This window comes from Hyla sarda, chromosome 3 (genome assembly GCF_029499605.1).
Source record: "Hyla sarda isolate aHylSar1 chromosome 3, aHylSar1.hap1, whole genome shotgun sequence".
In the NCBI taxonomy this organism is placed as follows: domain Eukaryota; kingdom Metazoa; phylum Chordata; class Amphibia; order Anura; family Hylidae; genus Hyla; species Hyla sarda.
Window position 1 is genome coordinate 269,886,101 of NC_079191.1, and position 13,329 is coordinate 269,899,429.

Here is a 13,329-nt window from a genome sequence, read left to right on the forward strand (position 1 = left end):
CTACTTTGTTAGACTTACTATCTCAAGGGATCTGGCGCTTGGAATAAGTTCCGTTTTTGTTTCTTCTGCTGCCTATGTCCAAGTTGGTAGAACCATGGGGTATACAAATAACTGATATATGAACTTACTAGGGGCGTGGCCTGAATGCCGGCATGAGTGGACGTGCGCTGTAGGAGCTCCCGCTGCCGATAATACTTCTGAAAACTTACCCTTTCTGGCCGGTGCTGCTGCTGGTCCGGCTCCAGTGTTCCTGGGTGGTGTGGGCAGTCTCCGATGACTGTGGCCTGCGATGCTGGGCGACGGGTGCAGCGGAGGTCCGGAGATGAAGCATACTCTGTGCCGGGGGATCATCTGAACACGGGCTGCGTGGCGGAGTGCGGTGGTGGGGCTTCTCCTGGATCTCTATCTCTGGCTTCTGGGCGCTCAACCATCTTGATGAATGGGCGTCATTTACAGCCTTCGTGGGCGGGGCCATCCTTCCTGGTAGCCATAGCAGCTCCAGCTGAAAGAAGGGGGCTGCTGATGTCACGCTGTGAGGCTGGGCTGAAGTCTTCTGTGGAAGCTCGCCCTTGCTCCTGTGGAAGTTGGAGGGGCTGTAGGCCCTGCTTGCTGCTATGCATCTCCCTGCTGCTGGCTGCTGACACCTGGTGCCCTGAGGTGTGTTGCTGAGTGAGTACCCCTGTGCTCTGTCTGGACTCCTGCTGGGGTTTGTGGTGCTTTCATTGCCTTCTGTGGACTGCCTAACCCACTGAGGTGCCCCCCTACTATATACCTAGTGACTTTCTACCTGCTCTCTGTGTGGCCCTGGTCTGCTGGGACTTGTGGTGCCTTATCCATTTGCTAAGGACTGATATCTATAGAGGTGGCCTGCGCCCCTTGGACTGGGTTTCTAGTGCCTTTCTACCTGCTCTCTGTGTGGCCCTGTCAACCATGGGTGGCCCCTGTCGTAGTCACAGAAATAAGAGATCCAAACAACATACTGAGGCCTTTCGGCCGACCTCCGATGGGGATGCCTCCTCTGATGATGGGTCCTCCCGTTCCTGCGGCCCTTCTCGACGGGATCCAGGTGCTCAGACCCCTCTTGCTACTAAAGTTTCTATGCATGCGGAAAAAGCTCTAAAAAAGTTCTCCAGACCTCAGGACCATCCTAGGGGCGACTCTCTTGATCCACCTCTAATTTTTGAGGGATCTCAGACTCGTCCGCAGCGACAGTCCCCTGAAAAGCCCGTCTATGATGCTACAGCTATGGGCCAGCGGTTCTCTGAACTTTTGGCTGCCTTTACCTCCTGTCAATCCATTATGGTGACTAAAGTAGATGAAATGTGGCAAGAGTTTATTATTCTACAACATGAGACCCAGAAGATACGTGAGTGCACTGAAGAGGTGGAGCGTAAGGTCTCCACGCTGGAGGATGCTGTTCATCCCTTGTTGGAGCGCGTTGACTCTACAATGCCAGGTCACGGGAGTTTTGAGCCATATGGATGATATGGAGAACAGCTTGTGGCACAATAATATCAGTCTTGTGGGCCTTCCTGAAAAGGTGGAATCCTGTTATTCCTGGAAACATGGCTAAAGAAGATTCTTCCAGTGGACACCTTCTCTCCTTATTTCTGTTGAACGGGCTCATAGAGCCCCAGCTAGACCACCTCCTCATCCCTTCCTGGCCAAACTGCTACACTTCAAGGACAGAGATGCTGTGCGACTCAAAGGAGAGGTCACTTGCGATGGGAGCAGTGTCTTTCTACCCTGACTTTTCCGTGGAGCTACGTAAGCAGCGGGTGCAGTTCACTGAGGTCCGATCGAAGCTGCGTGCCAAGGACTACCGCTACTCGATGCTGTATCCTGCTCGCCTGAGATTGGTGGATGAGGCCTCTACCAAGTTCTTCACCTCTCCGGCTGAGGCTCTTCATTGGGTTGATGCAGCCCCCCTGTCAGACCTCCGGATTGAACTGTCTTGGACTGTCCTGCTAATTGCTGCTCTTTCCTTAGGGTCTCCTAGGTTCCCGTTCTCCTTAAGGTCTCTCTGAATAGTATCCTTAGTCAGCAGCCATTTAGTTTGTGGTGGGGTGGCGGGAGGGTTCTGGTACTAGTAGTTTTTAGGTTTACTTGGCATCCCTTTGACGTCCCACAGAAGTTGTATTTGGGGTATAGGTCTGCACTGTGTTAGGGCATAGATGTTTTACTATGTCCCGATTAGTGTTAGACAGGGAATTCCTGGGACTGTTTTGGTTATGCTTTGTTTCATTTGTTTATATGTTTTAGGTCTGTGCCATGTCTATCTTTATGTTGGTTGTGTTTGGTCCCGATGCTCTTTCCTTCCTTGTCCTGGTCCTCCTTTGCTCCTTCCTGCTTCTCTCTATGGCTCTCTTTAGTGATGGGGTCCCTAAAGGTTGTTAGTTGGAATGTTCGGGGGTTAACTCCAAGTTTAAGAGGGCCTTATGTGTGGACTTTGTGAAATGTCAGTCTCCTCACATTATAGGTTTACAGGAAACTCCTCTTATAGGCCAGAAGGTTCTTGCCCTGAAAAGGGCATGGATAGCGTGGGGCTACCATGCCTCCTTTTCTAATTACACTAGTCTCTGTTTTAATCACTAAGTCCTTGCCATTGGCAGCCTGCGACAACTTTGGCAGGTTTTTCAAATTGCACTGTTCTATGGGTTCTTTCTCATTTGTTCTTGTCTCAGTTTATGTGCCCCCTCCTTTTCAGGTCACTGTGTTGGAGCTGATTACTAACAAACTGTTGTCTTTTCCCTCTGACCCTGTCCTTTTCATAGGTGACTTCAATATGGCTCCTTATCCTTTACTCGACCGCACCACTACTGCTGACCCTGGCTCCTCCACCCTTAATATCTGGTGCTTGGCGTTGGGGCCTGACTGACTGGGAGCATAATGCTTCTTAACCTGACCCTTTAGTTCAATGGGATGCATACAAGGCAACGATCAGGGGTGCCCTTTATAGCGGGTCAAAGGAAAACCAGGTCAGCTATGGAGAATGGGTTGCTGCAGGAGGTGAGTGCTTTGGAGGCGGCATATATTAGAGATCCCTCCCCTGATACTAAGAGGGCGTGGGCCAAGGCTCAGTTCTCTTTCAGTTGTTCAGAAGGATAGGGTCTAGTTGCAGTTGGCGGACAGGGAGGCTGCTCTTTTTGAGTTTGGGGACAAGAACGGGAAGTTGTTAGCCTACTTGGCGAGGGCAAGTCTTCCTGCTGCCTCTATACCCTTGTATTAGGGGTGGGGATGGTTCTGTGGTGTCTGACCCCCAGTTGATCAATTCTGTCTTCAGGGACTTTTACTCCTCCTTGTATTCCACTCCTCCTAGGCCCTGTCAGGGGGAAATTCTGTTTATCTTACAGGAGCTATCCCTTCCCACACTTAGTCGCGCTCAGGCAGAGGCGCTGGACTCCCCCTTTGAAGTTGAGGAGATGGAGCAGGCTATTCGTGATCTTCCTCATGGGAAAACCCGGGGTCTAGATGGGATGATTGGCGATTGGTATAGGATGAATGGGGAGCGACTGGCCCCTATACTCCTTAAACTATTTCATTCGATGGCTGTTGAAGATTCTCTTCCAGACTATGAGGGAGGTGTTGATTGTAGTGCTTCCCAAGCCTGGAAAGGACCCATTGCTGCCTGATTCTTATAGACCTATCTCCCTTTTAAATGTCGATATTATCTTGGCTAGAGTGCTGGCTACTCGCCTACATGGTGTCATCTCCATCATTAATCCCAACCAAACTGGGTTTATGCGGGTAGAGCTACTGATATGAATGGGAAGTGCCTGCAACTGAATATTGCAGCCATGGTGGAAGATTTTCCTACTGAGTGGTAGTTATGATGTCCATAAGGCCTTTGACTCGGTGGTGTGGCCCTTTCTATGGGTGGTCCCAGATTCTGCCCTTGGGTTTGGTTGTTATATGATAGCCCTAGGGCCTGCATTCGCACCAACTTGGATGTTTCTGCTCCCTTCCTCCTGGGTCATGGGATGAGACAGGGGTGCCCACTATCTCCCTTCCTTTTTGCGCTAGCAGTTGAACCTTTGGCAGCGGCCATCCGTAAAGACCCCACTATCTGTGGTATCCCCAGGCAGTCTACTGTAGAGGTTTCCCTTTATGCGGATGACACAGTGCACTTGGCGGATGTGGGGGATTCTCTCCTGTCTTTAATTTACCTACTTGACTGGATTGGTTCAATTTTGGGCTTACGGGTAAATTGGGCTAAGTCCTCTCTAATGGCGCTTTCACCCGGGGTTCTCCTCCCCTCCTCTCTTCCGGCGTGAGTGCAAGTGGTCCCCCGTTTTAGATACCTAGGGGTGGAGGTTACTGCATCCCTGACGGACTATCTTTCCCTGAATTTGGTTCCGATTTTGTGCTCCACTGTGGAGTGGTTGACTGCCTGGTCCTTGCTCCCTCTATCCCAAACTGGCAGGTTTAATATATTCAAAATGATTTACCTTCCTAAATTCCTGTACCTTTTTCATCTAGCTCCCCAGATTCCCCCTAAGAAATATTTTAGTACTCTAAGTGGTGCTCTGGGATCCTTCTATTGGCAGGGAAAACTCCCCAGACTTTGTCAGGTTCTTCTCCAGGCTCCTAAAAGACATGGCGGCTTGGCCGCCCCTGATGTATATAACTATTTTCTTGCCTCTCAACTGGTCTATGCAGAATGGTGTATCGACCTGGATCTGTCAAACTCTGCAACTGCCTTGGCTGGAGTGCTTATGGGTTCATAAGCACTCCAGCATTTTATAGGTATCTTCAGCTTCGGCATGCGGTTCAGGAGCAGTTTGGCTCCCTAACGTTTACTCCTGCATTTTCTAACTTGGAGCTTCTCCTGGGCACCACAGATCTTTCTAAACCCCTTACTCAGTCCTATGCTCTCCTCCAGTCGCTGGGGCCTAGCTCTTTCTCAGAAGCCTTCCATAAATGGGTGGCTGATATCTTGGATCTGTCTGAATGCCAGTGGAAGGAGGTTGAAGGTTCTTATTACTCCACTGTAGTTAGTAGTCAAGATATGTTGATACAGTCTAGATAGGTATTGAGGTTGTACTATACCCCTGCTAAATTGAAGCGTATAGGAGTTTCCCTGTCTGATCTGTGTTTACGTTGTTCTTCGGAGGTAGGTACCTTTATGCATGCTGTCTGGGATTGTCCAGTAATTGCCTCCTTCTGGAGGGAAGTGATTGGGTTTTTGGCAGATAATCTGGACTTCCCTTTTTACTCAAACCTGTGGTATGCCTGTTGGGCGTTATTAATGAGGTTGTCTCTGGTTCACATAGACGCCTATTGATCCGTTTCCTCCTTTTCTGTGCCCATAAAGTTGTAGTGATGGCCTGGAAGGATACCTCCGCTCCTCCTCTGTCTAGGTGGTTAACAAATATGTCCCGTTGTACCAGGCATTGTATGCGAGTCATAGGTGCCCTAAGAAATTTGACAAGGTGTGGATCCCCTGGATTTTACTTGATGTGTCGGCTGACTCCCTGGCTAGATCGTCTCAGTAGGTCTCCCATAGTGTGCTGCTGTACTTTAAGGGAGGGGGTCGGCATGGGGAGGGGGGTTGGGGATACTGGAAAGTGTGCTTGTGCGAGTGCTGTTTGTCTGTCTGTGCTGGGCTCTCTCTGGTCGGATCTCAGATGTACCAATTCTTAAGGATTATGAATGTATCAGCATACTTAAACTCTTGTCATTATTGTAGAGTCTGTCTCTGGGACTTACGGAGGCTGTTGTCGATGATTACCTTGTTGGTACTGTTTGTTACTTGTTACTCAAATTGCAAAACTAGATAAATACTTTAAAAAAAAAAAAATAAGATGATACTATTTTGTTGGACTGTTGAAATCAGGCCAGAAGTTGGTTGGACAGGTGCAATGAAACAACATCCGCATGTGTATTTGATCTCTTGTATTGCTGACTTAAATGTCTCTTTCTGGGCTTCCAAGGGTATTACCTAGATCCTGCATTTTGATAAAGACCTAATATAGATTTAAATGCTAAATACCAATTATCCTTTTCAGATATTTTTCTTTACTTGCAGATCAAACAAGCACATATTTAATTGCCTTATGATGACTAAGTTTCCATAAGTAGCTTTTCAATTATTTTCATTATCTACCAAGGTAAAGAAATGCATCTCTACAATTTATGATGCACCATGTTTTATCTCATACCCCCAAACTAAATCTAACTACGTTATGTTATTCTTATTTAGGGTAGAGATGTCACTGGAGCAAGGGGGATGGGCAATCTTATGGGTTAGCAACATCTCGCGTAGCATTGCTCATTGGGAAAACACTCCCAAAAAAATGACCTATGCTGCTATCTAACACTATAAGCTAATTCTGATATTTTTCTCCCATGTGCTGGCACAAATGTGTTTGCAAAGGAATGTACATTGAAACTTCTAGGTGATATGTAGGTAGCACAAAGTTTTTTTCCCCCCCTCACTGTCCACACTGTGGTTGGTAGTATCATTGCGGCTACATCCTTGTATCAATGGTCTCTGTGATAAGATTTTCTCTGCTACCCCCTCCCCCCCACCCACCTCTCCTGTTATGAGGTGCAACTTTACAGCCTCCAAATCAGCATTTAAACCCACTAAAAGTCTATAATTGTTTGGTTATTATATTTTTTTCCTTTTTTTTATTAAGTTAAGGTTTGAATATCCTCCTATGTGCACACTCCTTACTGTTACCCAGACGGTCCTTATAATGTAATTTGTACCTAGAGTCATTTAAAGTGTATGATGTCATGTACCTTTTGTGAACATGTAATAAAAACTATGTTAAAGAAAAATATAAAATGTGTAAATTTTTGTTTAGAAGTTTATGTTAAGAAGTTTGGGCAATTTTAAAAGTGTACTTGTCACTTAAACTTTTGACATGTCATAGCAACATGTTAAACGTTTTGATCGGTGCTGATCTAAGTGTTTAGACCTTTGCCGATCAGGAGAATGAGCCAGGAGAATTATGCGTTGCCATGTGCTACTCTCCATGCTGTGTTACATGATCGAGATAGGCTTCATAGACTTACATTGAGAGTCTGTGTCACTTACTTGACATTGAGCTGGGAGAGAACATGCTGAGCCTAAACTTCCACTGGCTTGTTATCCTGACTGGCAGGACATGTCAAAAGTTTTTCCAGTGCCCATTTAACTTATTATTCATATTACAAAATATTTCAGAAAGCTTTCAGTTTTCAGTCTGGTCACTAGGCCTGATAATAAGTTGACACTTGTTCCTCTTGGGGCTTCAGAGTATAGGCATTGTCGTCCCCAATCTTTTGGTTGCGGAATATTGGCTGCTAAAGTTCCCTTGTGAGCACTGTGCAGGGGAATCCCAATACCACCAATGGGACTCTGCTGCACCGAAATTTCTAAGTGGAATCTCAAAATGGAATTCCCCTCAAAAATTCTGTTGTGTAAACCGAGCCTTACTGTCCTGTACAGATCGCTTTCCTGCAGTGTCCTATTTATCCTTCCAGACAATTACAGTGAAAGGTGATACCAGTATATGGATAAGATCAGGTCATGCCATTCAATTCAATTCAATAAGTGATGGTCAGAATTCAGGTCTCCCACCACTGTACAATGACCTCAGCAAGTGTCATTGAGCATGCCTAGAAAATTTAACAGAGAGCCCATTGTCTGTTGTTCCTATGCCCATTGGGCTTGCTGTAGAACATATTTCTAAATGCTGTTTAAAGCAGCTTAGGAAAAATGGCTGCCCCCTTTAATGTACACAAATGAAAAAAAAATTATAAAGTATCTGGCTCTAATCATGAAAAAAAAGATAGAAAATATATTCTCAGCACTCACCAAGTCAAGTCAAATGACTCTTTTCAGTGCTCTGGCCTTCCTTTCACCATATGATACCTTGTGAATAAAGACGCAAATATGCAAATGACTTGGTGAGTACTAAGAATAGATTTTCTATCTGTTTCTAGATTTGATACCACATCTAGCAGTTGTGCCGACACCTATACACTAATTAGAAGGAAAAAAAAGGTGATACTTTAAGTTTCTGGTCTTCCAGTGTTGTAGAGACATGTCCTATTAGACCTAATCCAAAGTATTAGTGCATCAAATTAGCATAGGTAATTACGCAAAATGCAAAAATAAGAACACCATATTTAGATAATATTTTCACATTACATATGAGGGGAAAAAAATATTTTAACAAATTCTAACAAAGATCCAACATATACACTGACATTAATACACTGCCTGTAAGTGCTTCATGGAAAAAGAGTTAATATTTTTTTCCACCCTTTGTTTTTTATGTTGAGAAACATACCTGCTGTCCCTCTCAGGTACCTCCTTTATAGCTATCCTGACTTGGTTACTGAGGTCGCGTCCTGCATAAACCACTCCATGTGTACCTTTACCCAACACCACTCTGTCCCCATTTTCATCATATTCGTAATCAAACTATAAAAAATAAAAAAACAAAAAAATGAAATATTGCATAATAAATGGTTAATACAACAAAATGATCTAATATGGTAATTGATGCCACAATGATTACTAAATCTGGGCCATTGTGTTTTATTAATCTGCCTGAAACCGTAATTGTCTGATTTTTTCACAGCAACCAATCACAGCTCAACTTTAACTTTACCAGAGCTTGTTAAGATATGAAAGTTAAGCTGTGATTGGTTACTGTGATAAAAACCAGACAATTAGGGTTTCAGGCAGATTGATAAAGGTCCCCAAATAGGTGGATTTTACCAGACCTTCTGCAAATGGACAGGAAATACCATGAGGATTTACAGATTTACAAATGGGGATAGTTTTCTGACCAGCTTTTTCTTGGGTGAAATTCCCAGCCATTTATTCACAGGATTTTCTGTGAATTCAATAGTAAATAGGTTGGGTTGTGAAAGCACGCCACTTTCTCAGGTTTGTAGGTTTGTTTTGTAGTAATGCGCAAAAAAAATCACATTTAGGCACACAACCTGAGAAAAGCAATTTCCTTGTCTCTGCCTTATTTTATCCACTCTCCTTTTCATATGAAAATCTGTGTGGTGGGTGGAGCGTCACATGATTTGGTTTGAATTTAATTTCCCGGCAGTCATTAGTGCAGATGCTTTTTCCTGTGCTGCATTAAGAACCTAATCTTCATAATGGTAAAGCTCTCTTCTCAGCGTACAATGAAGCTATAGAAGTAAATACAGTATATTTAAAGCAGAGTAAATGTACAATATATTTACCTCATAATGGCCAGTGAATATTCAGCCAGACTCCCTCATAAGTATGCTGTTTAGTAGCTGTATGCTGCAGTCTAATCCGCTGTATATTGGCTATGTGTAAGAAAAACTGAGCATGCCTGACCAGAAGAGAAAACTACCTATAGGATGTATCCCATGTCAACAAGCAAAAAAAACAAGAGAGCATCCAGGCAATTTTGGCAGGGCTGCCTCTGCCTTCATTGCCGTACAATGCACCTAGAAAATGAAAGGGGTTATCCACCATAAGGTGATTTTAGTACATACCAGCCAGACAGTAATCGACATTCTTAGAAAGCATCTGCACTTGTCTTGGGGCTAAACGGCTATGTTGTGAGATTACCATAACGCTGTGGCTATCTTTTTGTGAACTGGTATTTCCTGTTGGGAGTTGGTTCTCCCAAATTACAAATCCTACAGTTCCTTGTTTGTAAGTGTGAGGTCACTTTCCTCCCTCCCACACATAGGCCACCCCATCCATTGAAACACAAATGAGCTTCATTCCATTCAAAAGACCTTTTTTTTTAACCAGGGTGCCTCCAGCTGTTGCAAAAATACAATTAGTTGCAGAATGATTTCTCTCCCATCCAGCAGTCGCAAAGTCAAATAAAGAAGAAAAAAAAAAAACTCTTGGAATACCCCTTTAAAGACACCTAAGGCTGGAAATACTTTATTAATACATGTAAGTGACCCCGCATTTGAATACTGTTACCCGCACAATAACCCAGTATATTGGCCGGCATTTATGATTGTAGGTGTAAGTGAAGCATTTTTCTACACTTTTTTGTGTGTGCTGGTAATGTGTAGGAGCACCACATTTATTAAATGGTCAAAGAGCATTTGATAAATTTTGGGCAGGTAAACATTTTCTGAAATTTCTCTCTTCACATACAGTAAACCAAAAAGCTAAGCCAAGTCTGGGCTGGTGTAGTTTTAGAGACTTTTCAGTGGATTTGCGCCTTTTTTGCACCTTTTCACAAAAAGACGCAGTTCATAAAACCCTTCCATATCATGTGTATTGCCAAAATCAGTGAATTGCAACTCAATATCAGCAGAAAAGTGTAAAACAAAAAGGCGCAAATAAACCCTGCTTGCGCATTATTTGCACCTTTTCTAGACACAAAAAACAAACAGTCTAAGGCCAAGTTTCTCCTTTTTTGGGGGGGTAAAAACGCCAAGAAAAACGCCAGTTCTGCAGCATGGCCAAAAAACGCTGCGTCAAGAGTTAGCTGTAAATCAATGAGAAATCGCAAAATTCTTATTCCACTTGGCGTTTTTCACTTTGGCATTTTTTAAATCCTTTTAATGTTTTTTCACTCTTTTTTGGCGTTTTTCAGATCCTTGGTAATCGCAGCATGTTGAGCCACTGGCGATTTTTTATTCAAAATCGTGGTGTTTTCCTCCCATAGAAGTCTTTGGGAGTGAAAAAACGTCAAGAAAAACGATGTGGGTTTTAACTGTGGCATTTTTTCAGGCAGTTTTTATTCTTTTTTGGACTTTAGCGATCCAAAAAAGTGATGGAGATACCTTTTTTTTTAAATAAAATTTCCTAGGGTACCATAAAAAAAATGTAAATAAAAAGATACAGTAGTGAAGGAAAAATTTGTATCCAACGAAATGTATGTTTTATAACAACATTTTTATTATTTTTTAAACAGGGATCAATTTATGTGGGCGGGCGGGGACCTAAAAATGTAGCAGACAATAATAAAAATGTAGTGTGTGTGTGTTTTTCACTTTTTTTTCCTTTATTTTATTAATTTTTTTTAGGTAGTACTACTACTCCCAGCATGGAACACAATGTTCCATGATGGGAGTAGTAGTACCTGTACTAATTGACAGATCGCCTGTTGCGATCCCCCTATATAATGTATAGATGCGGCCGGCTGCTCTTCTATGTTCCCCTGCCCTGACTTATATATACACCTATTCATATTTCCCGCAGAGAGCTGTGATTGGCCAGATGGTTCCAGCCAATCACAGCTCTCTGTGGGAAATAGGAATTTAACAAGAAAAAAAAGAGTGATAGAGAGGCTCCTATTGACCTGGCAACCTGAGACTCTAGCTGCCCAAATAACACCTATACCCACGGTGCCAAAAAATTTGAAATAGAATACAGAAATTGGGGCTCAGAGTCGTGAATATTAGGATAACGTATGTTTATTTCAGTATATAATGTTAGAGACTCGGCCATCTCAGATGTGCAGCGGCAGTAGTGGGCTCAGTCAGTGGATACTGCAGCGTTTCTCCGTTGTATTCTTGTGGAAAAGGTTGACGTGGCACTTGGATTGTTTGTGGTTGAAGCTGAACGCGTTTCAGGTCCTCCTTCGGACCTTTCTTCAGCAGCTAAACATATGTAAGCCTAAGGAGGAACTGAAACGCATCCAGCTTCAACCACAAACAATCCAAGTGCCACATCAACCTTTTCCACAAGAATACAACAGAGAACCGCTGCAGTATCCACAGACTGAGCCCACTGCTACCGCTGCACGTCTGAGACGGCCGAGTCTCTAGCAGCGCACCCTCTGCCCAGGGACTGGGACTCGTCCGGCTATCAGCGCAATCTACAGAAGGTACTCATTCTGACTACACTACAGGAATATGTGTATATATACGGCCGTGCAGGGGACCATAGAAGAGCAGCCGCATCTATACATTATACAGGAGGATCCCAGCGGGTGCCAGTAGTGACATCCGCTGTGATCTTTCCTTAACTGCAGGTACTACTACTCCCAACATGGAGCACACTCTGCTTCATGGTGGGAGCTGTAGTACCTGCATTAATAGACAGATCGCAGCGGGACACTCACTGTGATCAGTCTATTAATGCAAGTACTACAGCTCCGAGCATGGAGCAGAGTGTGCTCTATGTTGGGAGTAGTAGTACTTGCAGTTAAAAAAAGATCATAGCGGCTATCACTCCTGACATCCGCTGTGATCGTCCTGTCTATAGAAGAGAGGCTGTATACATCGCTCGCATCTCTGCACTATACTCGGCCACTCACTCATTCATATTTCCCTCAGAGCTGTGATTGGCGGCAACCATCCGGCCAATCACAGCTCTGGGCGGAAAATATGAATGAGTGAGTGGCCGGAGTACAGCTGTATACAGCCTCTCCATCTCTGCTATATTATGGATGATCACATAGGGTGTCCGGACTGACACCCAGGGCAATATGTCTATAGTACAGGTACTACTACTCCCATCATGGAACAGCCTGTTCCATGCTGAGAGTAGTAGTACTACCTAAAAAAAATTATAAAAAATTTTAGAAAAAAAGTGAAACACACACACTTTATTAAAAAAAAAAATTGGTTATAAAATATATACATTTCGTTTAATAAAATGTTTTCCATCACTGCTGCATCCTTTTTTTTGGTACCCAACAAATTTTAGGGACCAAAAAAACTGCCAATGTGCAATTTCCACACAAATGAAAAATTGCCAGAAAAAATGCCAGGCGCAGGAAATTGCACTGATGTTTTTCTTGCGTTTTTTTTCTACCCAAAAAATGCTGCGCAAAAACACAAGAAGAAACTTAGCCTAAAGGCAATGATAGATGTCGGCCATTGGGTTTAATGCAGGTGAACAGCCTGTCGCCTTCCCTATAATTAAAGGTAATTAATTTACACGTGTTAATGTCATCAGTGCAAATAACTGTTGATACAAATGTTACTCACGTTAAAGAATTAGGCTACAAAACTATGAGATCGTAATACCAAAAATTCCTGCTTCTTAGCAGCTAATAAAAAGAATGTGTGTGGTTAAAGGAGGTTTTGTTCCAATAAACATTTTTTTTAATCATATAAATAGAAGCTGTGCAAGTTTCCATTAAACTGTGTTTCAACCCCTCAAGTAAAAAGCAGTTCTCCATCCACCATTACAGATAATCGGATTGCCACAGCAGCGCTGCGGGCAATTTGACCATGCATTTTTCTGACCGCACTCCCGCAGATGCCATGATCTCTATTGATCACGGCATCTGAGGGGCTAATGGCAGACATCCGCGCGATCGCCATGTCAGCTATTACCAGCTGGGTCCCTGGCTGGTGATAGGAACTGCCGCGCATGACTTTAGCATCACTCAGATGCTCGTGGTCATGTACAGGACG

General features: G+C 43.8%; 1 protein-coding gene across 6 annotated transcripts in view; it reads right to left on the reverse strand.

The window, feature by feature from the left end:
• The window catches only part of MAP3K5 (mitogen-activated protein kinase kinase kinase 5), a 329,350-nt gene that overhangs the window by 73,605 nt on the left and 242,416 nt on the right, over positions 1–13,329 (reverse strand). For all 6 annotated transcript variants that reach the window (XM_056566626.1, XM_056566625.1, XM_056566627.1 and 3 more), the window contains one exon: positions 8,286–8,419. In XM_056566626.1, the coding sequence (XP_056422601.1) occupies positions 8,286–8,419 (134 nt within the window). The remainder of the gene's footprint in view (positions 1–8,285; positions 8,420–13,329) is intronic.